Here is a 27,838-nt window from a genome sequence, read left to right on the forward strand (position 1 = left end):
ATTCTACTCTACAAGTATGACCCTTCTCTGAAGAAAAATACTTCCCACTACCGTTTATCAATAACAGACAGACAGTGAGCACGTAAGCAGTGCTTCTATACCTCACCTAAATAACACTTGGCTACTAAAGGCTAGAGCAACTACAAAGCACTACCTCCCCTAAGACAAACAGTTATTAGGACACTAAATAGGACAAGCAATGCTGTTTTGAATCAGCATTACTTCTGGCAAAGAGTAGCATTTTTACCATGTCACAAGTAAACTTACCCAAGGAGCTAATAAAAAAAGTATGCTTTGTTCATGTGTGTCATTCATAATACAGAACTTTGATGCTATTATGCTTAAGCTGGTCTTCAGTGAATCTTAAAATTACAGTAACATTGTCTTACATTCATGTAAGTTAACTAATAAGAAAAGCATCTATTTTACTGAAATACAGAAAACTCAATACATAATCTGACCACTACACCCAACTTCTGACTGGCAGCTACTAATTGCTTACATCACCTTGTTGGTTGTCTTATTGCAATAGATTCAGAGCTTAGTATAAAGATCAACTCTTAAGAACAACCTGGCAAACTACCTAATTGTGAGCAAGAGCATTTAGTTTAAGAATTATCTGTTCCAGTACAAATGGTGGATCCCCTGACAAAGCTACAAAGATGCTGCAGTTTCAGTTCCTTGGTCCCAAGTGTTGATTTTCTAGGGAAATGGCAGGACTCTGTTAATAGTACACTCAGTTCCAGTAGTAACTATTATGTGCCAGTCAGTAACATTTGCCTTGAACAGAATAACCTGAAGTAACCAGTTTTAAAGGATTAAAGTCTTCAATAATAAAGTCTTCATTCTGTGAAGCTTTCTTCTAATCTGTTTTTCCCCAGACATTTTAGGCAACAGAGAGCTGGTAGGAACACGTGCTTTAGGAAATGGATGCCTGAATTTCCTGAGGGAAATAACACAGAACTGCCAGATTACTGCACTGAATCATTCATTTCAACGCACAGTCTGCCTTTTTCTCCTGAAGCAGCAGTTTGGAGATTGCCTTACCTTGAATCTTGTCCAAGGTGTTATGACAGCCAAGGGGCTTTTGCTCAAGGAAACCAGTATGTCAGGCAACAGCTTAGTATGGATAAGCCCTTCAGTTTTAGCAGCTACGATAAATGCAGACTCACTGAAACTTCTTAGCAGAGTTACTAAAAGGTAGATTAACTATTCTAAAATACAGACCTTACATATACTGTGCCTGCAAAAACCCAAAGCCAGTTTCTCCCTAGATTTACTTCTCGTTGGGGATTTTGGTTTTAGTCTCAGTATGTCTAAAAGATCTCTATAAAAAGGCTTGGAAGGCTTCCTAATCAGCTCAAATTTGGTGGTCTTGAAAGCATCCCCCATTTGCAAGCTTCATGGAGTAATCCAAACTAGTCAATGTCATAATACAGGCTGGTGTAATACATCTGAGTAAGCATGCAGTGAGGTACCCTCTTCACCCTTGCACAACAGTAACACCTTAACTCAGCCATGAAAGGCTAATGTGGTCTGCTAGGTCCGCTATGAAGATTGTGTGATCTTCGCACTCATGTAGAGTGAAGTAGAATCTTCTACTTCATTCTAAGAAAAATGGAACAAACTTTACTTGTCCTAGAATGAAGTGTATTTATTTATAATGAAAAATCAATATGGACAATATGGACAAAAAAAATCAATATGCACAAATTAAAAAGATACTTTAAAAGAGCCAATTTTTAGGAATTGCATCCTAGAGACTTATACTCACGTCTGTTTTTGATTTCCCAGCTGACTCCAGACTTCAACTACAAAACCATCAAAATTTTCATTCTAAGTAAAGGGAATCAACAACAACAACATAAATTAATCACCATGCTTATTCATTATACTGTTATCAGATTATAATACAGTATCAAAGCACAAAATTACTGTAGTTGTTCTCATACTGTTACAGATTGACCATGCTTTGTATTCCTACACCAGCTCTGTCTTTAACGCAGCATTTCATGAAGAAGTCAAAAAGAGGCACAAATTATTTAACGAACATGCAAAAGTTGAAGACCTCTATAATTTAATCCATGACTTCCACTCTTGAAGGATAAACCAATATCAGATTGGGAAAATTCAGTCATTAATGAGTGATGGCTGTTAAGCAAATCACTTAACACACATTTACATGTATATTGATAAAAAACCCATGAGCTCATGTCTAAAAATTTAAATGCTAACTTGGCATAGGTATGATTCCAAACATCTCCCATAATTAATCTCACTTGTTATTATTTATGTTTAACATGATCAAGGATATAGCCAAAACTATTCCGTTTACCTCTACATCCATCTTCCTCTAGAGTACAGTAAGATTTCTTTATATCATGTAGCAAGTGAGAAAACTTATTCTGACAGTAACGAAGCAGACTGTCATGAATAAACCAATAATGGTGAATGTCTTTTACTGCAACTTCTTTTGTTCCACACATGCATAGCTCTAAAGCTATGAGCTAAGGGGCTGCACAGAAAATCTTAGTAACCATTCCTCAAAGGAAATCCTCTTCTCCTCTCTCCAACCTCTTAATATTTTAAGCAAACTCGTTTATCAGACCTTAGCAAAACTGTACAGAAACAGACATCCAGTGAGTTATTGTTGCTAGTAAAAGTGGATCATCAGCTCTATCACACTGAGCCCAAATGTACTCCTGTCACACAGAAAACAGCACTCATTACGCTCATGACCCTCTTTCTGCCTATCAAAAAATGCTACTAACCAGTTTTAACCCCAGCTTAATATGATTTATTTTTAATAGAAACTTAAAAGAAAGCAGTCTGATCACTAGGCAGCCTCCACGAGATGTTTATCAGGTATCCACTACTACCCCAGTAACGCTTAGTCTGACAGCTGTTTGGAACAAGTTTTATCAATCATCATTTACAGCAGGCAAAAGTCACCTGTGCAGCTGCCAACGATAACAAGGTTATCTTGATCAGACTTGCACAGTCTCACTTTAGACTTGTAGTTTATGGCACTGAAGTGTATAAATACTTCATATTTATAGGAATGGGGCACATACTAGGACACGCTATTTAGAATCCTCCCGCATTATTGTTTTGAGCAGATTTTCTAGAAATGAGAAAACACCCACTCAAAAGGCATCAAATAATCTCACACTGTTTTATAAGCATTTTCAAAAAGTCTTTTTACCTTGGCTAGCAGAACCATACTCTTGGAAAGCTCCTCTATCTCATCCTCACTGCCAAAAACACTTTCGAAGTCCTGGTAAGTCCAGCCATCAAACAAAATTCGAGGCACTATCAAGTAAAGTTGTCAATCAGTAGTGAAAATGAAGAATTTATTATCTACACTAGAATATTTCTGCAGAAACTGAATACAGCAGATACAAGCAGAGATGCCACTAAACAACATATCCCATATGTAAAACCATTGCTCTTTGACCAACTTCAGCAGCACAGATAAATTGACACTGTAGGACATCCTTCATGTTTAGTTAAAGGTCAGCACTGATGCAAGTTTTAAGAAAAGATAACTTCACTTGATTGAACTATTTGATTCTACTACTTTAGTTTATGATCTTAATTGAGCCCCATGTAAAGTCTTAAAATGCCACCAACATGAAGCAGCAGTCTTTCTGCAAGTTGTGCGTCTATTCTACCACGCGAACAAGAAAAGTTCTCCTCAAATTCTAACTTATTCTTTTGTATGTAACCTTGTACACTCTTCTACTAAACTCTTCTACTAAAGATCCTGTGACAGATTTTTATTTTGGAAAACACAGGGACTTGATCTCATGTAATTTCTTTTTCTAGCAAACCAAAACATTCAAAACAGTCAGACAAGAGTCAGGAAAACTGCTGTTGAAACATATGACGATCATGCACACTAGAAATGCCAACAACTTACACAGAGTTATGTTTAAGCCCTTTGTAACTACCAAGCATGTATTTTAGAAGAGATTTAAAGGTTTATCATCTGGCAGCTGATTTAAAATATCTGACTGAGCATTCAATTTTCCTAATGCATTTCAGTTTCATACTCCATTATGAATTAAGAAGGAGTTTGCAATTCCACAGAATTCTTGCTATAGAAAAATATAAGCCTAGCACAGTATTGTCTCCACAGAAATATTTGGTATTTTCCCTAAAGACACGCACTGTGGCACATGCCTCGAGTTCCCAGCTTCACGGGGAGAAAACGCAAAGGAGGACTTTTCAACTATCATGCAAGGAAGTCTAACTGACTCAGAGTTTGATTTTTTTTTCAACTAAGCAACAAGTTTGTAGACTGCCCTCCCAGTACTATTGTATACATGTAGTGTTAAATACAAATTGCCCCTACAAGGAGGCCCTGTGACCCAGGGTTTATCCAGAAACAAGAAGTTAAGGCAAAACATTAGGGCACCAACAGGATTAACACTTCAGTTACTTAACTATCTATTTTTAACTGCTTTTATTTTTATTCTCATACATTTTCCTTCATACAGCTATGCTAAGGTAACCTCCCTTTCTCCCACACACATCTGGAGCAAAGCCTTCTTTTGCTCAGCTAGCAGTTGGTGACAAAGATGATAAAAGATGATAAAAAACTCAAAAAATACAGAGGCTCACCAATTTTGATGTTTTTAGAGTTTTTTCTGACATCTTTCATCCAACCTGTCAAACAGGATCAAGAGAACAACTGTTAAAATATGAATGATGTTGACAATGACAACATATTTTCAAGCATTCTTCAAATAATGTAGCCTACTTCATTATATCTGTCTGCCAGACTACTAGCTCATAACCAACACAGACGAAACAGCCTCTGACACACAGAATTTTAAGGTATTCACCTCCACCACAGCATAACTAGCATTCAGGGCAATTTTACAATAGTCACTACCCAAGCCCTCTCTGATGCTCATAGTTCTGCCTCATGATGGAAACTATCTTACTGCCTACTTAGTTAGAACAACATTTACATAGTCACAGAGCATCACCTAGGAGGATTCTTTTTTTTTTTTTTAAGATTGTACTTTTAAGTGTCCCATCCACTCCTCTTGGCAGTCACTGCACTACAATGAATTTGTTAGTAGACACCAACACAGTAGCTGTTTCAAGTAAGATTCCCTATTCAATTGAGTTCAAAACCATAAATGACTTAGTTATTATTTTAAAAACATACTAGCTGAAATGTGAACTTGCCACCAGTTTCTCGAAAGGAAAAAAAAAAAAAATCTTCAGATTAAAATTATCTTCCATTCCCAAAACAAATTCACCCAAAGATTTTTGCAAAGGTGGAGGGCAACCACACAACAGGTAAACAACTGCACAGTGCAAATACCAAAGACTATTTCTGCCTCTACAGATTCTTTGTCCCTTCCTTTCTTTTTTTTTTTTTCAAGAGGGGCTCTGTAGACAGCCTGGTGGAAAAGCCAATCTTTCTGTTCATTCTTTGAACTGATAAGCTACGTATGCATGTGGAAGACGATGGGGACTGAAAGAAGTTCACTCTGAAGAAAACTCCCTCAAATAATTGAATGGATGGAAGTACTTCACTATGAGGTAGAACCAGAAAAACCCACATTCACATATTGCCAAAGCTACCTACCTTACTTGCAATGCATAATCAAAGAAAAATAAAGTAACACCTTTATCAGCATCATGGAGTCCAGTGAACTGGAACCTTTCCTTCCCTCTCCTTTTCACTTGTAACCAGACTGGTGAGATTAGCGTAAATTTGTTTCCAAATATTTTAGCAATGTCATAGCCATGACTGTTCCACTTGCAAAAGAAAAGAGGAAAAAAACAAGTGAGAGGCTCAAAAGCAAGACAGACAGTTCACTTTACTACTGACCAATAGAAATTCTTTCATACAAATGTAATCATTTGCTAGGTCCCCATTTGTTAGTTTGAATAAACCTTCTGGGATATTCTTTTTACTTAAATAAGAAAATACTCTGGAAACTGATAGCTACATGAAAGGTGATCTTCAAATTGTGAAAATTCACCTGAACTACAGAAAATTGAATGTAAATTCCAACACAGTGTCAAATTTACAGATTCTACATTTATGTTCAAAAGAACTTGAGAAAGGTGAAAATTTATAGGGCACCTACTTCTCTTTTGAGCTGTTTAAGACTGATACAATGAAATGCATCCTCTAAACAAGAGAAAGCAGCATTTATTATTCAAGAAAAGCTCCTCTGAATAACAGCAAGACTGGACAGGAAAAGAGATCTGTCTGACAGCAGCATAAATTTTTTACTGCTTATTTAGAAGGTTCAAGTTGTTAGCTGTGTGTTATGAGGACACTCAGCAGTCCTCTTGTTCTGACTTTACTGCAACTTCACATGCCTCATTGAGGACATAAGAATACTATCATCTCTGTTGTACCAGCAAATTAAAAAAACCCAGTATGACTTAGACATCCTCCAAGAGATGGATAGGAGAACAAGCATATGAGACCACCTGAATCCCAGGCCAGCTATCGATAATGCTCTATTTGACTGCATTTGACCAGAAGTTTCCATTATTGTAAAAATGCTTTTAAAGCAGAGATGCAAGACTGCAGATTAGCACAGTGTCCTGCATATTCATTCAAAGCATAATTTTATTCATTTTACTAACTTACAGGAGTAATATAACCCAGAACATCTCCTGAAAAATGTCTTTCTCTCATCTTCTTGGAGCAATAGCTTCTGTGTTCCAGTATAATATCCTTTGCCTTTAGATCCACAACTACCAGTCCCCGGTCCTGCACATTTTTATCAGAATGCCGTGTCTGGGGGGAGAAGACAGTGTTTACAACCAGCTACACATAAGAGCAACTTTCAATAGCAACAGGCTTAAAGAAAAAATAAAATAAGAAAATCACATCATTGAACCCTAAACACTCCTTTCAAACAGTGTAGAGCAGTTTGATTTAAAACTGAAACAGTGCTCAGACATGATTTGTCATCATCAGTAAACTTTGTCTGCAAGTCAAAAAGCACACAAATTAAAAAATAATAATGAAGAATTTATAAGATTAAAGAACATCATTCTCCACAGCTGATGGCATTCTGCTCCCTAGCCAATGCTGACATATTACCCCCAAAGTAATAAAAAGAGGTCAGGCGTTCTTAACCAATAATTTGAATACTAAAACTGGATATATTTGGACTGATTATGCTGTACTGTGGTCCCTGAAGGCCAAGGTTCTTAACACCTTTCTTTAAGGAAAATTTGCTTTAAATGAAACAGCACAAACAGTTTTAGTAGACAGAGAAGGCCTAATTAAGTGTGCGTGGTGAGTACATAGAAACCATCTATTGATTTAGCATAGGGGCTTTAGCATAAGACCTGTCTTAACACTTTGCATTACCCTCACTACCTGCAGACCAGAATTTTTGTTCGGCATATTTGTCAGTGACACAGACAGTGGGATTGAGTGCACCCTCAGCAAGTTTGCTGATGACACCAAGCTGTGTGGTTCGATTGATACGCTGGAGGGAAGGAATGCCATTCAGAGGGACCTTGACACACTTGTAAGGGGGCTGATGCCAGCCTCAGGAAGTTGAACCATGCCAAGTGCAAGGTCCTACACCTGGGTCACAGCAATCCCAGGCACACCTGCAGGTTGGGCAAAGAAGAGATTCAGAGCAGCCCTGCACAGAAGGACTTGGGGGTGCTGGACGATGAGAAACTTAACGTGAGCTGGCTTCAGTGTGCGCTCGCAGCCCAGAAAGCCAACCGTGTCCTGGGCTGCATCAAAAGAAGCGTGACCAGCAGGTTGAAGGAGGTGATCCTGCCCCTCTACTCTGCTCTCATGAGACCTCACTTGGAGTATTGTGTACAGTTCTGGCATCCTCAACATAAAAAGGACATGGAACTGCTGGAACAAGTCCAGAGGAGGGCCACGAGGATGATCAGGGGACTGGAGCACCTCCCACATGAAGACAGGCTGAGAAAGTTGGGGCTGTTCAGCCTGCAGAACAGAAGGCTGCGTGGAGACCTCATAGCAGCCTTCCAGTACCTGAAGGGGGGCTATAAGGATGCTGGGGAGGGACTCTTCATTACGGACTGTAGTGATAGGACAAGGGGTAATGAGTTAAAAGTTAAACAGGGGAAGTTTAGATTGGATATAAGGAGGAAATTCTTTCCTGTTAGGGTGGTGAGGCACTGCAATGGGTTGCCCAGGGAAGCTGTGAGTGCTCTGTCCCTGGCAGTGTTCAAGGCCAGGTTGGACAGAGCCTTGGGTGACATGGTTTAGTGTGAGGTGTCTCTGCTCATGGCAGGGGAGTTGAAACTTGATGATCTCAAGGTCCTTTCCAACCCTAACTATTCAATGATTCTTCCTGGTAGACACTGAGCAAGCAAGTAATACAAGCAATGAGAGTTGCATCTGTATATCAAAGGATTAACTATATTTATAATTTAAGAGAGAGAATTTTTAACATGTCTACTTTTTTTCCCCGAACATGTTTGGCAACAGTAAGTACACATAGTTGGTATATGCACTGGTAAATGTACTTCCTCTCCATACACATCCATTCTCTTGCACTGCTGTGCTATCTTGCAGTTTTGAAAGCAAGGAAGCAGGAAATAAGAATACGCTCAGTAAGTTGAGAGAAACTTCAGCACGTTGGCTCCACTTGCTTAGATTGCCGTGAGACTCTGAATTATTTCTGCCTGCAAAGGAACTGCTGGTTAGGAGGCTCTTCAAAATTTCCTGTCAGAATACAGCCTTCCCATTAGCAAGGCTGAGATCACCTTCTCTTCCACCAGTAAATGATCTAGTGCTCCTGGCCCAAACTACTGCTCCCTCCTCCACTTTCTAAAGGGATGGAAATATGTTTCCTTTAGCTATGCGAGAGGGGACAAAAACTTCCTGCTTCTGCAACTTGCATGGTGGCTAAAGTTCCAGAGGTCTGCACCAAGGAGTTGGTTCAAGGAGTGAACCATCTGAGACACTCATAAAAGCTGAAGGACAGTTTCAATAAGTCTTATTTGTGATCATAAGCTTCAATGGAAATGCATGATTGCTTTTAGCACCAATTTGACAGAATGAGAATCCATTTACCAAAGTTCGATTAGTTCATTGCACATGCCAAATAAAATCAGCATTTCAGTTATTTGTCTTACCTTTTCTTCTAGTTTTTTTGTAGCACCTTTCTTCGCGTCTGTTTTTGACAGAGTACCTTCAGCTAACCAGCAAATCACAGTAAGAGAAACTGAAGCACAGAGGAGCCTCATTATATTTTTCCCCATGTCAAGTTTCTCCTGCCCTGAAAACATAAAGGTTCAAATCTCTATGAAAAGACGAATGTAACACTTTAATTCAGTTTTCTTGCCTAAGAAAAAAATCAGACTATTGACTTCTGTCCTCTAGAATCAGACTTATTAAGGCAATACCATTTTAATAGAGCTTTTCCTCTGACAGCAAAATAGCAGAGTATTTTACAAGATTCCTAGGCTTGAACATCTGTTTTTGTCCCTTGCTTTAGTAGATTGATCACGGACAGAGTGGGTTGGACACTTACAGCTTCCCTTTTAAAGAGTCTCTATAGCGTAACAGTTTACAGCTGAAACTGAGATAAATGTCTGCTGCCCAGAACAATTATACTATCACTTTACCTTCTCTATAGCAAATACGAGATACCATTTGTTTCTGCTCCTGCACAACCCAGTCAGCAAGTCACAAATTAATTAAGAGACAGAATGAATTATAGCTATACACTGATAGTTATATGCCTTTAACAGGTGAGAGCACTGTTTTCAGTTCCTTGCCAAATTGGTGACACAAACAGAATAAATAAAAAAACAACAACAACAAACAAAACGCAACACACACACATAAAAAAAGAAAAAAAAAAAAAGGAACAAACCACAAAACCAAAAACACACACACACACACACACACACAAAAGAGGGATCCTTTCGCTCTGGTCTAAAAGAATGACTGACCGTTTGACCCTATTTCAGATTTCTGAGCACTTCCTGTTTCAGTTTTAAATCAAAGTGCTCTGCATCATTTAAAATAAGTGCTCAGTTTAACTATGTGATTTTCTTGAATTAAGAATTAATAGAGAACATTTCTGTTCAGCACTATTTATTTAGTTCTGTCAGATGAAAGACTAAAAAAAAAAAAAAAAAAAAACCAAAACAAACCACAGAACACAGAGTAAAAATATTTAGCACTAGGAAAACCAGGACAAAAGGATGTAAAACACCAGAATGAACAAAAGCAACCTGTGACTAATTCTGGAAGTCTTAAGTATCAAACTGGGACTAGCTTTTGTGTATAATAAACTAGTAGCTTTCAATACGTATTAGGCTGTTTCTCATCATTATGAGGTCCTAATGGAGAAAGAAAAAAAGTTTACCTTTCCCAGAATCTTCTGAGGTTTTTGTTAAACTTAAAAAAGTCTCCTGCTGCCTGTATTACTCTGAAGAATTAACATTTCTACCACTCATTTTGAAGACTTACAATCTCATTTCTCCAAGTCATATTTACAACACTTGTTCTGTTGGCACTGATAACAAGTGCTGCTCAAAGACTGAATATTTTGTTCCCGTACAAAACAAGGTGATGCATACCACAAAAGCAGACTGAGCACTCTAGAGGAATACTGAGGCAGAATGAACTCTAAAGGTTAAATGGAAATGTAGTCAATGGAAGAGTAGCTATTTGAGACGAAGAGTTGTAATGTAGAGATGAGATCAACAACCCATTAAACTGAAGCATTTTTGGATGTGGTTGGCTTTGCAGTTACGGTTTAAAAAGCAGAAATATTTACTGCAGGAATTAGGGATTCTGTAGTAAAACAGAGAGGAGCACATGATTACGTAGCAAAGAAGAAGAATGATGGTAATAGAAGTGCTTGAAAAGAAGAAAGCTACTAGCACCCAAGAACACAGAGCAGCAAAACCCTCATGTACAGAATTATTTCAAGGCTTTAGTCAAGTCTTATAAACACTGCAAAATAAAAGCAGAAAGCTTTCTTGGATCCAGAGAGTGGGATAAAAGCTAAATTGCTATACCATCTGAAATACAATATTATTCATAGTTAAGGTGATATGCTTCTTCTTTGACTTCTAGGTCACTCGTAACCCTTTTTTTTTCCACATCCTAAAACATCAGACCAAGCAGGCTGCTCTTGATAGCATCTACTCTGTTCCATCTAGCTTGACAATATATAAACAACTGCAGAGATGAAGAGTTCAGATCCTGAACAGTCAGTATAAGTCTTAATTATTTGGACAGAATACCAATTCTTCCAGCAGCTCGTATATATTGATTGGGAGGTGTTTGATTTCACTTTCAGAAACAATTAGCAACAGCATCCAGTTCCCAGAAGAGATGTGAACATTTAACAGCTGAAGAACACAAGTTTAAAAAAGCCATCACTGAACTCTAATTAGACATCAAAATGTGCTCATTTCCTTGACACGATCATATTCATCTTCCCACTAATGTTAAGTCAACACCCACCCTAGATCTATAGGAAGCACTGAGCCTGTGGGAAAATAGTTTCTGCCACTGCCAGTCCAGTATCGACTCTTGGCTAGAACATTAATAATTTGTCCTTTAACACTGTAAGTTTAGTGAAAACTGAGTAGACAGCATTGCTCTACTTCATAGAGATTATCTAGGCAAACTTTAAATGCTCTTTATGGTAACTATAAGCATGAATTTTGCAAATTTTACAAAACTAGACCCCTATCAAGTTTTAGTTCTGCTAATTTTCCTTCATATCTTTTTAATTCTCCTCAAACTAATTAAACTGAGTAGAACTGCATGAACTTGGCACTCATTTCCTATATCACTGTAAAATGTAAGCAAAATGGAAGACTGACTCTGCTCAACTGACACTACAATTTAAAGTTTAATGCATTTTTTGACAAACTGATCTGCAGCCCACATTTGTCTCTAATCCAGGTTAAAAATACTGTTTAAGTCTCCATATGAGGGAACACACTTTTGGTCAGTGGTTTTAAATGAGTCTTAGAGAGAGAAGCTGGCAGAGATTTAGGCTGCCCAAAAGAGGCAATCAAAGAAACTAAATACTCTTGGAGGCTGATATAGTAGCTATTTGGAAATCAGTGTTAAATGCCTATATTTCTAAAGAAACACGATTCTAACTACTGCTGCAAGAGTCTGCATCACTTAGCAGAAGAAGTGCAAGAAGCATACCGTCAGTGTGCTTTCATGTTAAATCAACAAAAACTAGATTCAGGTGTGAAAAGAGTGAAACCCGCTTATAGCTTGTGAAAGTACCACTTCTTACCCTCTTGTCAGGTGCTCTATTTTGACAGTAAGAGCTGCCTGCTATACTAGTCTGACTCTCGGGACACCAAAGCTTTCCACCCAGTCCTGTGACCCCCAGCAGCCTGCAAGCGGGCCAAGCCCAGGCTCCCTCACAGCCAGTCCCCGCTGCGGCCTAATTCCGAGCTCGTACCCCGTGCAGCCACCGAGGGCACCCTCAACTGCCGTGTCACCAGGCACTCCACTCGTGGCGCAAGCCGAGGGACACCAGACCGCCGCCGCACAGCCTTACTGCCCGCCCCGTTCCGTTCCGTTCCCTCCCCACAGGCAGCCCCCAGCCGCCCGCTGCCACCACCTACCGCCCGCCGCCGCTTCAGAAGTAGAGGCGGCCGGCACCGCCCCGCCGGCTGACGGGGCAGTACCGAGGCGGCGAAAGGGAGACTGCCGGGTAGCGGCTAAGCGCTGGCTGCGCCAACATGGCGGAGAGGCAAGGCCGGCGGTTGAGAGCTCGAGGGCGTGGCTGTTGCTTGGCGACGGCGGGGCGGGGCAGTGGCGGGCGCTAATGGGGCTGTCTTTGGGGGCGGGTGGCATGGGCGCTCATCGGTACCCGGAGAAAGCAAGTGTTAGTCACGGGCTAACCGTAAATTGCACAGAGCAGCCTCTTGGTTTATTATAAGCGGTAGCAAATAGCGTAGGGAACTTGGGAGTTTGGGCTAAAATACATGCACAAACCAGGAGACAGCTAAGGCTGCTAAGAGTCAGCAAAAAATACCGCTAACTCCAGGTATGCACAAAGGAGGAGTCAAGTGTTAGATGGCCGTTAACAGGATTTAAAATAAATGTTTATGGTTTTAACTGAGATTTTTATTATCTTCAGTTTGTGTTTTCACATACAATGTGACTACTGCAGCTGAACTTTTTATGTAACCCTGTTAATTTCATGGGCTGCTTGCAGGGAATAATACCATACCAAAAGACTTCATAGAAACAGATGTGTTATGTCATGATGTAGTGGCAAGCCTAGCATATCTGGCAGCACACTTCCCAACAGAAGCCCTTCCTCCCAGAAGCTTAACTGGAAGGTTACCTTATTTTCTCCTGTCTGTTCTCTTTTGTTCACTCTTGTGTAAGAAAAGATCTTCATGAATGTTCTTTGGAACTGAAAAGAAAAACAGCAATGTTTTTCCTCTGAATGAGTCTTGACAGCGAACTGCATTAAATGGTCTCTCTGGCAAGTGCTATGAATGTGAACTAAATCACCCAGATTTAAATTCTAGCAAGGACTTCAGAAAGGAAACTGGTACTCACTAGAACATTTAGATCCACTTACAGACTAAAGAGCAGGAAAAAGGAATGTCTCATCCCACTTCTTTAGTGTTACCCAAACACGTCTGAATCTTTCAGCTTTCACTCAGAAGTGATTTTTTTTTTTTTTTTTAATCTCATAGGACTGTTTGATCGGCATCTTTGACACGCACTACATTTTCATATATTAATTACCCAAGTTTAAAAGGTGCATAACTTCAGTACCAAAAGTAATTTAGAATTAATGTGGTACCAGATTTTCTGTTGTTTCATAATATGCTGTTCATCTCCCACAAACTTTAAATGTTTCCATGTTACACTTCTAAATAGGAGGAACAACAGAGATAAGGCACAAGGGCATGAAAAACCAGGTTTGTTTCCAGTCTCTCTGTAATGAAATCTATGATTTCCTGTGTTGCATTTCCATTATATTGTCCTATTGACACTCTTACTTGCAGTCTTAGTGGGAATGCTACTAGCTGACAGAGTGCATGCTGTCATTGAGGAGACCTGTAGCTACCTATAAGGGAATCACAGACCTTATATGTAAGCACACATCCGAATTTCTAACATGTCTACAGCAGGTTGGTAGTAGGGGCAGTCCCTACCAGAGGCTGACATTCCAGTATGCAAGACTAAAAGATAATGGAATCTTTATGCTTCCACATTTTCAATGTTCTCCAAAGATACTGGAATCTCTATCTGTTCTGGGAATCATGAATGTACCTTGTTTAACTCCCACTGTCTACCCCATGCACTGCATACCAAATTCAGTAACTGAACTTGGCACTATGAATTCCTTGTCTTCAGCCAGGTACTCAAAGGCTGGGTGCAACAGTGCTGAACATGTCAGCACCAAAGTTCCCTATGTGCAACTAATTGTAACTCATTAAATGCCGCTTTACTTTTCCTGGAATTATCTCATGCTTCTTTTTTTTTCACCTAAACATGTAAAGTCCTTTGAAGCTTTGAAGGTATTTTACATAAAATACTGATCAGTTTTCTGTTTATTCCTCATACTCCAGCACTTACTGATTTTGATTATTATTACTGACAATAAGTCTTTTAGTTTAATTATACGCATTTGTGGTCAGCTCAAAGAGGCATAAATAAGTCTAAAAATGGGTTATGGTTGCCTGTGATAGACCATATCAGTTTTATTTCTGTGTCTTCAGTCTGTACACTAGTATTCCTTTAAAAAAGCTGTAAGATAGGACACCTGGGGGAGGGTTTGTGTGTTGCTTTCCTGGCGAGTAACTGTGCATACTCAGAAAATAAGAATGGTGTGGCAGCAAGAAATGAGTGGAAGCCTGTAGTTAGGAAGAAAGCAAGCTAGGAGAAACAGCAGAAGGACCTCACAGGTTAAATGGATAAAACTCCTATGAACTAGAAGGAACTATATAGAGTTTATTGCAACTCAAAGACACCCAGCTGGCTGACACTACTCTGCCAGCATACAGGTAGCAAAGCCTTTGTTTGTAAAGCCTTTATTTACCCATATTTTATCTCATCTTATCTTTTGAAATTTATTTTAAAGCTTTCTATTATATGTTTTAATATAAGCATGTTGTTTTGAGTGCAAAACCCTTCTGGTCATTGAGCTCACTGGAAAGAAAAGATCTAGGCAGATCCATCCCAAATTTCTGGAAATTTAGGGTTTCATGATAGTGATATTATCCTAACTTTGTTTTTCTTAATCTTGAAAGCAGCACATCTGGTACTCTGACATTGCAGAAGGCACTGCTGACCAATCTGTGCTCTCTGTTAATAGATAATGAATGTTAGATGTCAGATAGAGAAACATGTTTGTGTGTACCTCTGAGGAGCCACTGATGCTGTTTTCTCTCAAGCTCTCTTTTCTTCTAGTAATGGTTAGAATGACCATGAGGAGCAGAAGAAAGCAATAACTGATGGGATGAGGCACAAATCTGACAGAAGTAACAAAGGGAAAGGAACAGTTCCCTTTTTGTAATTCCCACAAACGGATACTCACCAGCTGAATCCATTCAGTTTAATGGTAATAGGTTTATGAAGGTCAGTGTAATTATTCAAGTCTCTGTACCAAAGTGTAATGAAATTCTGAAAATTATTAAAGCAACTCATATATGACATGGGAAAGATGGGATAAACTGTGGATTTATTTGCAAACAAATGTGCTGCAAAACATCTGTAATAGTAAAGCATTTCTTGAGACTTTAATGCTTACTTTACAGTAATTAAATATCTTTAAAAATCACATCTTGGGATGGAACTAATGAAATCTATTTTTTTCAGACTAATGTTTTATAGATGTTAAGCTCAAACCAAAATGTTTCCCAGATTTACTAACTCAGTGGTTTTGTAAAGGGCTGTGCCTAGTGTGAACTCTGTGCTGTATAACAGCTGAGTTCACATTACAATGGTTCTTTCAGTAAGGATGCATAAAGACCATTATAGTTTCTCCTTCCTTTCTTTGCATCTTCCCCTTAGCAAAACTGTCTGAAACGGGCTAATAAGCTCTAAACTATGAGGCAGTAAGTGCAGACACATACCTACGCATTTGCCATAATTGCATAAGCAGTTCTTGAGGCAAAAAAGAAGACAGAGAGGAAGGATGAGTATAGTATGGTCTCAGAAGTCAAAGAAGTTTGACATAAAATAACCACGATATGTGTACTGTGTACTGAGCTACTTCAAATGAAATACTTAGCAGTATAGTTACAAAACTAGAGAACTTCACATTGGTTAACTAAAATTTACCCCAGTTCTCAAGCAGAATTTGCAGCCCAAACTTAGCTCGGTACTGTCACAGCTATTCTGGTAGCAGTACTTAAGCCACCACTTAAAAGGTAGTTTAAGTGTACCTGCACAACTTGCAGTTGGAAGTACTTGCAGTATTGTCTACAATACAGCCAGACAGGACACTTAGCCTTTAGGTGTCACTGTGCTCTTAAGAGTAGAAATCAGTTCAACTTTTTGTTTAGCTCAACATTTTTTTTTTTTTTTCTGAAACAGAAACTCTTATGTAGTGACATCTTAAGTTTTCAGCTTCAAAAGTAAATGAAAATTATTGTTAAGCATCAAAGTTTGTAAAGCTATGAAAAGAGTTTTCTTTATGGAAGCCTACAAATGCAGAGAATCTGAGCTGAATGTTAGACTAGTTGTATATGACAGCCTGTAGTTGTACTTGATTTAAAGAATGGATCCAGGGAGAAATTGATATATGTGTGACTATCACATTCTGTCATCTTGTCTTTCTAATAGATACTTACATAAATAAAAAGTACTTCTGTAATAATGTATCCTGAAAACACGCACAACAGACCCTTGAGAGGTGAGCTGAGATGTACGCACACTACCAGAGAGATAGTATCAACATTTATGTGGTTCTTTACCTATGAGAGAAAAATATATCAACTTAAAGGCATTGGAGCTTGATAAATTTAAATAAGATGCAAGCTCTCTCTGAGAAGGATTAACCACAGGAACAAACTACCCAGGGAAACAGTGAATTTGACGGTGTCTGGTGAAGACTGAGTGCCTTTCTTGGAAGATAGGTTGTAGCTAAACACTAGATACTGGGCTTAATTTGAGGAGGGACAGGGGAAAACAGGGGAAATGAAATGACTTTAAGTACACTGGAAAAGAGATGAAATGACTGATTGATCAGCAGTAGCCTTAAACCCCACAATTCTCCTGGTCGCTATAATCCACTAAGTATACATTTGCATTATGACTGAAACTCTCAGTATACTTTTGTTTAGACAGACTAGTAGTTTTGACACCATTTGAATCTATTTTCAGCTGATGAGATTAAATGTTCTGCACAGTCCTACCTCTTTGGCATGCTCAGGAAGGTTTAAACTTGAAAGTTTCTAATCTTAGGAGTAGATGTGGCATGGGAATGTGTTGCTCTGCATGTTCACAGCCTTCATGAGAAAGATGCAGCCCTGGGTTTGCATGCCTGCATGCCCACAGAGAGTCAAGATTGCGAATGGCCACACGAAAGCAGAGCAACTGCATCTCTTACGCAGCTGAGGGCAGACTCACAAGGATGTGACAAAAGATGGCTCTGCTCCTGGGATTGCAAATGTTCCGAGTAACTGCATGAGGTACCTGAAGTAGATCCCGTGCACTGTTTTGGAGCCCCTTTTGAGCTGCAGGACTGAGGTATGGCTTCCATCAGTTCACCCTGTGGAAAGCAAGATCATAACGAGCCTGTACGCTTCACTCCACTTTCAGAAATAAGATCCTAGACTATCAGGCTGCCCAAAGCTTACCTCTGAAGAGTAATTTTCTTGTCTCCTGATCTGCTGTCCCTTTCCTCCCTCAGAAATTACATCCTCTGAAGGCACCTGCGAATGCTGGTATTTCTCCTTCACAAATCATAAAGCTTCTAGAGCAGTAGGAGCACGGGGAGAGGAAGGGATTAGGCCGCTCCTAAGCAGGGAACGCGCAATGGACTTACGCGCGGATCCAGCGGCTGAAGCCGCTCTTCCGACCCCTCACCGGGAAGGGCCGCCCGCCTGCCTAGCACCCCTCACGCTGGCCTGTGCCTGTTTGCCCTGATGGCGGTGATCGGTAATGGCGTCCCCGTAACAGCACCGCCAACCTTCAGGCCCCGACCTCTAAGCAGCCGCCCCTCCCGCGCCGCAGGACGGCCCGCGCTCCTGCCGAGATAGCCGGGACGCGGCGCAGGGAGCCGGGGGACGGGACGGCGACCCCGCCCGCCGCGGCCAGCAACACCTCCGCCTCGGCGCAGCAGGTGGCGCCCGCGCCCCGCGCGCCCGTCGCCCGCGGGGGCGCGGGAGCCGTCCCGGCGCCTGCGCGCTGCTGAGGCGGTGGCGGTGCGGCGGCCTGAAGAATCCCGCGGGGAGAGCGGGCGGCGGCGGTGGTTGTGGTGGTTTGGCGTGTCGCTGGGCGGCCGTGATCGCGCGCCACGATGCCTGCGGTGTCGAAGGGCGATGGGATGCGGGGCCTGGCGGTCTTCATCTCTGATATCCGTAACTGTAAGTGGCAGCCGAGGCGCGGTGGGGCTGGGGCCTGGGCCGGGCCGGGCGTTGGTGTGGGTCGTTGCCCTGTTGGGCTGGGGCTTCTTTCCCTGAATCTCCTCACCAGTGCTCTTCTCTTCCCCTTATCCCCTGTAGCGGGCAGCTCGGAGCGCTCTTGCCTCACGAAATGGCGACGCGCTCTGGGAGGGGGGGGAGGCGGCGCTGCGGGAGGGGGAGCAGCCTGAGGCTTTGGGCTGCGGGTTTGTGTTGATTTGTGCGTTTGGGTGGCTTGGTTGGGGTATTTTTCTCCCATCTTCCCCTGTTAGCTTCTGTCCCACGCGTCTGCGGAGGGGCGCTGGGTATTGCAGTCGCTGTCCTGGCGGAAGGGGATGCCAAGAGGCTGTTGTCCGTCGTCGTTGTTGTTTTATAAGGAGCTGAAGCTAAGCTGGCGTGTATTTGGGGTGCGGGAGTGTTTGTGGCGGACGAGAGAGAGAGGCGGCTCTGGTCTCCTTCCAAATCCGTGAACGCCTCTCAATTCGAAACGTCACTGATGGAAAGCAGGCCTCTGTAAGGGTGCCTGCGAGCAGGGCCTTCTGTGGGTATGGCTAGGCTTGGCTTAAATTGGCTTTAAAATTCTGCTTTAGCACAAATCAGCTTTTAGGATCCATGTGATTAAAAATGGGATGGGGAGGGCTGCGAGTTAGTTGTCCCCCTGATGGAGGAGGGGGGAGCATGCCTGTGAGTGCGCAATGCAGAGAGGAGTACAACTGCTGTTACTTGGGTTGGGAGGGGGAGAGTAGGTGAAGAAGGTGTATGTCTGGGGGTACATTCAGTGCTCAACTTACCTTTTTGACTGAGAATTGCATGTGATAGCAGCTTAATATTAATCTGAGTTAGTGATCTAAGTGTATGATGTGGCAGGAATTGCCTGGGGAAGGGCTAAGGTCAGTGTGGTTGGTGTGGTGAAACAGTTCTATTTTGTCCACCTTTTTGTCTCTGTAGATTACTTGAGGCTACTTTAAAAGCAGCAGCATTAAGGTTTCCTCACTAACAGACGAATGTGGATTTGGAGAATTTTTAAACGCAAATTGTGGTGGTCTAATGATGATGGCTTTTATTGAAATAACCTCACCTGCTTAGGAAAATCTTCATGTTGATGACTTCTAATATAAAAGCCTAGGGAGAAAATCATGCTGATAAAATTACTGTTAAAACACAGAGTTTACTTTAACTAAATTCAGGTGATTTCGACTTCCAGCCATGTAAACAAGGGCTTTGTGTATAAAATTCAAGGTTGTTGATCTTCCTTACAGTATAAGCTGTCTTGTTTTGTTTTCAAAATAGAGCTGCAGATCCTTAGGTTTTTTTCTGACTTTATTCTTGTGTATGTATAAGAAGGCTTATAAAATGTGTTGTATGTTAGTTCAAGGTTACATGAATGCTTTTGTGTTCTGTCTGGTTGGCCTGACTATTTTACTGGAAATTTTGCAGTGCCATGGTGTTCTATGCATGTGTAACATAGCGCAGAATCACAGAATAGTTTGGGTTAGAAAGTACCTTAATACCATCTAGTTCCAACCCTGTGTGATGGGCCGGGACGCCTCACACTAGACCATGTCACCCAAGTCTCTGTCCAACCTGGCCTTGCATACTGCCAGGGGTGGAGCATTTATCACTTCTTTTTGCAACCCATTCCAGTGCCTCACCACCCTCGCAGAAAAGAACTTCCTTATATCTAACCTGAACTTCCGTTGTTTAAACCCATTGGCCCTTGTCCTGTCGCTACAGTCCCTGATGAAGAGGCCTTCTCTGGCATCCAAATACTTGGTGTCATAGCATCTAAGATTTGCTGTTGTATCTACCCACTATTTTTCTTTAATGATTGTTTTCATTCATTTTGATAGAAGTAGTATGATTTGTTCTTCAATGTCTTTTGCCTCTTGCAGTTGGTCAACACATTTGTCCACCCTTACTTTCACTGAAATTCAGTAGAGAAACTTAAGTAGAGAAGTTTCAGTAGAGAAACAAGAGAAAACATTAAAGCTCATAGGTTCTTAACCTGTGTTTAGTGATGTGGAATAACAAAATTTGAGGTAGAAGGATTGAACAAATTAACTACTGATTTCCCCACAAGCTTGTCAGTGCGTAGGCAGTGTGGGAACTCTATGGAACAACCATCTCTCTGTCCAGGTTGGACAACAAACCTCTCATCCTCTCAGTGTCTTCAAGTGACAGACATGTAACTTGCATGTGAACTAAATAAAATATTAATGTTTTCACTGTTTAAGCAAATACTGATACTTCTGAAATGTTTTGTCCCTGTCCAGACAGCTATTTGAGAGCTGTGTGTATCTTCATAATGAAGAATATAACTGTATCTTGCAAATAGCTGCAAAGGAGTTAATAGTTCCCACTAATAGATGATTTATGCAGTTTCCAAATGGCTGTCTAGTGGCATTTGAGCCTTTTTCCTTTAAGGGAGTTCCTAGTTTTGCCAGCTAACCGTGGGCTGGTGTATGCTGACTAAGATTCCCAAAAATACTTGAGAGCACTCTCAAGAGACTGTGCTTTGCAGGCACTGGTATTGGCTTAATTTTCATCTTTCTCTCTCCAGAATGGGGAGCTAGATGCTTGTCAAGAACAAAAAGTAATAGCTATTTAGACAAATAAAATCTTTTGAATTGTAAATCTAAGATGCTGTTCTTCCTGTTCTGAGATGGGGCAGGGGGGGGAGCCTAGACACCAAGTGCAGTGCTTAACCTCTGTTTCTGGCCTTAAAGCTGGACTGAATATCATAGAATCATAGAATAGTTAGGGTTGGAAAGGACCTCAAGATCATCTAGTTCCAACCCCCCTGCCATGGGCAGGGACGATGTATCTTGACAGTTGCACTGATGTGCAAAATGCCTTCTGGCATTCTGAATTTCAGTCTTAATTTTGACTTTGTTGGACTTATTTATCTCCTTATAATACTGTTATAAGGACCTGACATTTTTAGTTTGCCTACAATTCTTCCAGATTGAGTAATGTTGAAACGCAGGGGTGTGTGTGGTTTCTGAAAGACCTGAGGATCAGTTTCCCCCTAACACACACCTCCCAACTATACTTAGGGGGTTGCTGAAAAAATGAAACACAGTTGTGTGCCAGCTGTGCCTAGGTGAATGCAGTAATAAGATAAAGGATATAAATATGTAAGTTTAGACTGTCTACCTTTGGAAATGCTTAATCTTACATAGAGTCTTCTTTCTTGGGCATTTGTACCTACAGGGTCTGCAGCACTAAATAATGCATTCTTCTCTATTGAGTTTTATTATATTGCTGATTTGGAAGTGATGCTTGTCTTGCCTGTTTTTACTAGTCTTTTACAGGCTTCAGAAAAGTCTGATAAAGTGCTAGCAATTTTCAATTCTTAAAACTCTAGTTGACTGTGGGTGAACGAACAGCTTGCACTACCAGTCTGTCTTTAATAGCTAAAAGGTTGATTTTGACTTCTGTGTTGGTGAGCCATGGTTTTGGCACTTGGGTTGTCTATTACTATAAAGCTCTTGATCTGAGTGTTAAATGCTTCTTTGTCACGTATGGTGTTGAATGTAAGAATTGCTTTCTATGTGACTTTAAAAAATGCTTAAAATATACTGATTTCTTGAAAGTCTGTAAAGCTATTAAGAAAAGTTGGCCTACTACTTGTAGCAGCAATGTAAACTATTTTAAAGGGCAAAAGTGCTTCTTAATGCTTTGACTTTTCTCTGGCATCTGTGAAACTGTAGCATTGAGTGTCTTTTTCAAAGGAAAATGTTCTTTATCCACCAGAATACCAACCAAATTTTCAAGCTCAGATATTATAAGAAGGTTAATCATCCTGCAGTTCCGGGTATCGCTCCACATTTATGTTTCAGGGCAGCTTCTTGTTGCAGGCTCTGTATTTTGTACATAGAGATCCTGGCGCAGAAGGCAGAAGAAGAGTTTAAAAAACCCCCACAACTCGTTTAAATGCCTGACAACCTGCCAGTAGATGTATGGGCTCTTCTAGAAACTTATGTAGTAGGATTGTTTTATACCATATATGAAATAGTACTTTCATAGACATCAGAGAAGAGACAAGAAAACTGTAGATTGGAAGCTGAAGTCCTTGGCTAAAATAGCCCAGTTAATTAGCACTTCGGTTAATGAGGCCCACTGAGAAAACAGCAAGGTGTGGCTATGCTGTAAAACAGATTGTGGTGACAGTGAAGTCGAAAAGCTCTGAATCCTGTGGCTTGGTGAAGTGCCATCCAGACTTGGGTGTTCAGGTCAGGAAGAGTCTTTGTCACTGCTTGGGTTAAGTACCTCATGAACTAAGATCCAGCAAGATTTGCCTGTGTTACAAGCATATGGAATCCTGCAGGGAACACTTACTCTGTATTGAGTATGCTAAGTCTTTTTTGTGTGTATATGTACTGCAGAGCTCTTGAAGTAATTTGGCTTGTGCAAGATGGTACTTTATAAACTCTCCAGCTGTCTTAGCTGACAGATACATCATCAGGAGTCTTTTTTTTTTTTTTTTTTGAGAATAGCTTTCTTCTTATCTGGTGATAAAGTACTTTAAAGTCATTTGTCACTCAACCTGTTTTGTTGCAACAGCATTATTATCTGCTATTCACCCTGAAAACTAAAAAAGCTTACTTTTTTTCCTTTCTTTTGGAGGTGGTAGTGTAGAAATAGTTTCTATTACAATATATTAAGTGTACTACTGGTAACCCCTTCCTCCACTGTAAAATCGGGAAGCTATCTACTCTTGGGTTGATAAAATGGATCTGCACAGAGGCAAAAGCTGATTTTGCCACAGGCTTAGAGGACAAGGCAGTTGTTAATTTCCCTTGCTACTTTAGGTAACTGCCTTATCTTTTCAGTGTCATCTTAGAAATTGGACAGGAGGAGGAATGATTCCTTCATTCTCCAAATGTTTCTGTGTATGTTCTAAAATACTGTTCTCCTCAGGCAATTTATTTTTCTTTAAAGAAAACCCAGCAGATATACTAAACAAAGGTCTATCTCTCCTCTTAGAACTTAATGCATTAATTCGTCTTTGCACTGAACAGGGAGGATGTCCAGAGGCTGAAAGCTCGTGAAGCCTGACTCCAGTAGCTTTGTTTAACTGGATTGGGACTGATACATCAGGTTACAAATAAACAAGTGGGAATTAAAAAAGGGTGGTTCACACAATTAGTCCTGTGAAGGGATTGTAGATAAGAGTGCATTACCTGTGTATAAGGGAGGGACATGCACATGAATTAAATGACCCTGTGAGTATGTATAGTTATTTGTTCTTTGTGAGAACACCCCCACAGTGGAAAAAAAATTTCGCGTATAGCAGCTGGGCTTATAGAGCTTGTTTTAGTGCTTTATGTTGGTAATACTGCTTTAGTGTGTAAGGAGGCAGCCATTGTGTTGATTCTTTGAGATGCAGGTTCTTACTTGCATTGGATGTGGTTTTAAAGTATGACTTGAGTTACTTCCGTATACAGTCAATGACTTTTTGCATTTGTGTTCTTGGATTACTTATCTCTTTGAAGGAATTTCAAGGCAAGGTGTCTTGATTTGCTGTCCTATTTCTCTTTCAAGGTTATGGCCACTCATCTAATATGGACAGTTTCTGGCCTGAAAAACCCTAAGAGCATGCTGCTTAGAGCTATGATAAGCACGAAGTCTCGCATCACTTGCTCCTATTTGCAGGAGAGCAATTTAAGGAAAACGCGTAGTGTGAGATTAATCTGAGGAGGATGTAGAAAACATAACTAGTGTTCCTCTGATTGTTCCTTAGTCTTAGCTTTCTTCTGGTCATTTCATAGAACTTTGAGGGGGGTTTTTTTGTGGTGTGTTTGGGTTGTGGTTTTTTTGTTTGTTTTTGTTATGTTTTTTTTTGTTGTTTGTTTTTTGTTTGGTTTTGATTTTTTAATTTCTTCATGTTTGGCCGAGAAAAGAGGAGAGTAGACAAGTATGATGGTTAGTAAATGAGAAGTTAAAAAGGTAGAAGTATAAAGCTAGAATTTCTCATGTGACAGCCACATTCTCCATTGAAGACATTGGAAAATCTTAACATCTGCTGAATTTGAAATCCTTTTGATAAAGTCTGCCCATCAGTCTGGCAAGAGGAAATTTAGGACAGTTGTAGAGACTGTTACATATCTGCATCAATTAGTGAGCTCATACAGGATTTCTTAAGGCCCCTGAAATAGTAGTTTAGAAGTGATAGTAAAACTAGATTTTGGATAAGCCTCAACCTGTTCTTCTATTATTTGGATGTGACCTAAGGTAGAATAGAGGCCACAGTGACTTCTAAATCAGTGTGAATACTGCCTTACCCTGTTGAAGGGAGTGTAACTGTTCAGTGTGAAAATACTGTTCCAGGAAATGGCTACTCGGTCAAGGAAGGAGGAAGAGCTGCATTATGTAGTAGCCTAACCTTGCAGTTCTGATTTTGCATATCTTCTTAGCTTAAAGCTTGTCTTTTGATGGGAGTCAATGCCATTCTGTTAACTAAACTGTCAAGTACATGTTTTATATGTCATAAAGTCACTTGGGTCTGAGCTTCCAGTAAGCTTTCAGCTGATACAGGGAAAGATCTGGTCTTAAGCTAGACCCTCTGACATAGTTACTCTTCAGAGTCTTTCAAAGTTTGAGTTGTAGTGTTTTTCTTAACTTGTAGTGCCTAGTTAGAAAAACCACCCATAGTAGGTGCCTAATATTATTAAGCTTCTGTTAAATTGCTGCGATTAAACTATCTGAATTGTGATATGATTCAGAAGCTGCAGTATGCTCTTTTGCATTTATTTCCCTTCTCTTATGTGACCAAGAAGTTAGTGCATTACTGTATTACAGTAAAGCCTATGACTGCCTGCTGTTTCATGGGAAGTGTTGTTATAGGGGCAAATCTTTAGCAGTGTACTAGAGGAAGAAGTGAGTTCTGTGGATAGAACTATGTGTTGTGCAGGATATTAGCAAGTTCTTAAATAGGATTAGTAGGTCACTGATCTCTTTGTATAAATGGATATCTAATCACAACATGATGTCCCAAGGCACAAGAATCTTCAACTGTTTTTTTGCCAGTCATGATCTCTAACATAATGGACAGGCATTTCTTTCCTCTGATCAAACATATCTTGTGAAAGGACAGTATGCACCCATGTTGTTCATAACAGGATGTTAACACATCACTGAGCAAAAAGCTTCTTGTGTAGCCTTGAGCTGGTGAATTTCTGAACAGAACTGGAAGCCATACTAACATCTTATGAAGGTACAGTATTTTATAGTAGTCTCTTTGGATTAGCTGCAGAGTGAGTTTGTGAACAATAGCACCATCATTCTCCTTTGGATGTAGGCAGGTGGACATGGAACTTGCATCTGTGTTGTAGTGCTCTAGATAGTTTAGCCAAGTGAAGGCTAAAAACTTATATAATGTAAGGGCAGGCATACAGCAAACAGACAACTCTGATGTATTGCTATGTAACCTGCCTACCTTGTGACCCTTCCCTGCTGTGCTAAATAACCAGCTGAGAGATGGAGAAGTGGAGGGTGGATTTGGTGGTTTACTTTATGAAGCTAATGATCTGCATAGCAAAAGGCTAATCTGTACTCTAGAGCTGTAGCATGAGTATGCATCCTGCTGGCAGGTAAGAGTAGTGGTTTAATTTACTGATATGAGTTTTAAGTATTGTAAAAGCTCTTTCCAAAGGCAGGAAAGGATGTGCTGATTACTTTTATATGAGTATTTTCCCATAAGTGTTTGCACCACTCTTAGTGTAGAGATACTACTGTCCATTTTGATTTGGTCAGTCTCTCAACCAGTTTCTTTCTCTGTTCCCTGACAACAGGTTTAAGAATGCAGCACACTTTTACCATCATGCTAATAAGCTGTTTTAGCAATAGGAAAGGGGAATGGGTAATTTGATTGCTTTCTGCCACTAAGAATGTGTTTGGATGGTGAAAGTGGTGAGCTTGCTCTTTACCTGGTCATGTATTCTTCTGGCATTATCACTGTAGTGAAGCTGATATGATTTACTCTTCGGATATTAAATAAACCAGTCTTGTTTTTGGCTGTTTGGCTCTCTAACTGATCTGCAGTAGTACAAAGTAGTAGTAGGAATACGTATGCCAGGGGAGAGCAGTGCTAAGGAGCAGTCTGGAGTTGTCTTCTAAGACGTATAGCCTTGAATCAAACTAATTATAAGACTTCTAAATGAATTTTGCTTAAAAGAAGCTAGTAGCAGTTTGACTGTGATGTCTCTCCCACCCAACTTAGCCAATCAGCTTGGATGCTCCTAGAGGCTAATGAAAACATAACAGTGGAAAAAAATCTTCTGTTTGGAAAACAGTGGTTTACAACTCTGCAGGAAAACATCTGGCAACATCTTTGAAAATTTATCTTTTGTGTAATAACTGTGTTCTTAAGTAGATGTTCCTAGCCACTACAGAGTTCAGAGGAGAAACTGCTGCTCTTAACCTAAGCAGTGTTTGTATTACTGCTGTCCTAAACAGAAAACTAGAATTGTCCTGTCTTCAAGGCCTATTTGATTACTGAATGTGAACAGAGGCATGTTCTGTTAAACTAATGGTAGTGCCACAAAAAGGAACTGACACTACTACTTGCCTTCAAGAAGCATGACAGAATGGCAAGCTTTTCCTTATGCTAATAGAGCCTTCTACCCAACATGCTTTGCAGTTGTTCACATTACTCATGGCACATCTGTAATCATAGGGTGGTCAGATGGCTACAATTCAAGTAAGGCTAAGAGGTGACAAAAGTAACAGTAATAACCTGTGCATAAATTCTAAACAAATGAATTGAGTGGGCTCTATAAGCAGATTTGAGTCATATGAGTAATGGCAAGACTTTTGTGAAGCGGGGGTTTTTTGTGCTTTAAATGTTGTGTGTATACCTGTCTCAAGAACTTGCCTGCAGAAATCTATGATGCTCAGTATTTGTGCAAATGCTGGTGTAGAAAAATACTACTTTGTTCCTTTGGGAAATAAATGTATAGCCTTGGTCAGAAATACACCAGACTCTGAATGGTTTGTATGAAGGCTAAGAACTCTTAGCAGTTCTAGTTAATCAGCATGGAAGTGCTTTGTGCCTCAAACTTGGCTTAGACAGTCTATAGTTAGTATAGCAACAAGTTAATCCTGATGGAGCAGGTCACTGAGCCACAGGCAGCCCATTAATTCTAACTTTGAAGGACTTGCTTCGTCTCTTGCAACCCTGCTGCCAAGTTAGTATTAAGATATGTCAAATGTGTTCTTCAAACGGGTGGAATCAGATTCCTTTCTGTAACTTCTGTTT

The 27,838-nt window shown here is 40.3% G+C and overlaps 2 protein-coding genes across 5 annotated transcripts in view; one reads left to right on the forward strand and one right to left on the reverse strand.

Moving 5' to 3' along the window:
- The window catches only part of CHID1 (chitinase domain containing 1), a 146,960-nt gene extending 133,548 nt beyond the window's left edge, over positions 1 to 13,412 (reverse strand). Inside the window, exons 1-7 of one of the 3 annotated variants that reach the window (XM_065682681.1) lie at positions 13,335 to 13,412; positions 9,124 to 9,266; positions 6,632 to 6,781; positions 5,649 to 5,781; positions 4,627 to 4,671; positions 3,206 to 3,312; positions 1,775 to 1,836 (exon numbers count right to left, since the gene is read on the reverse strand). In XM_065682681.1, the coding sequence (XP_065538753.1) occupies positions 1,775 to 1,836; positions 3,206 to 3,312; positions 4,627 to 4,671; positions 5,649 to 5,781; positions 6,632 to 6,781; positions 9,124 to 9,249 (623 nt within the window). In that variant the 5' untranslated portion in view covers positions 9,250 to 9,266; positions 13,335 to 13,412. Of the gene's footprint in view, positions 1 to 1,774; positions 1,837 to 3,205; positions 3,313 to 4,626; positions 4,672 to 5,648; positions 5,782 to 6,631; positions 6,782 to 9,123; positions 9,267 to 12,440; positions 12,550 to 12,606; positions 12,743 to 13,334 lie in introns of those variants that run through there. The other 2 variants (XM_065682679.1, XM_065682680.1) reach the window with 2 other exon arrangements.
- Positions 13,413 to 18,343: 4,931 nt separating this feature from the next.
- The window catches only part of AP2A2 (adaptor related protein complex 2 subunit alpha 2), a 45,381-nt gene continuing 35,886 nt past the window's right edge, over positions 18,344 to 27,838 (forward strand). For both annotated transcript variants that reach the window (XM_065682677.1, XM_065682678.1), the window contains exon 1: positions 18,344 to 18,540. In XM_065682677.1, coding sequence (XP_065538749.1) covers positions 18,474 to 18,540 — 67 coding nt within the window. In that variant the 5' untranslated portion in view covers positions 18,344 to 18,473. The remainder of the gene's footprint in view (positions 18,541 to 27,838) is intronic.

The sequence above is a fragment of the Lathamus discolor genome, chromosome 6 (assembly GCF_037157495.1).
Source record: "Lathamus discolor isolate bLatDis1 chromosome 6, bLatDis1.hap1, whole genome shotgun sequence".
Classification (NCBI taxonomy): domain Eukaryota; kingdom Metazoa; phylum Chordata; class Aves; order Psittaciformes; family Psittacidae; genus Lathamus; species Lathamus discolor.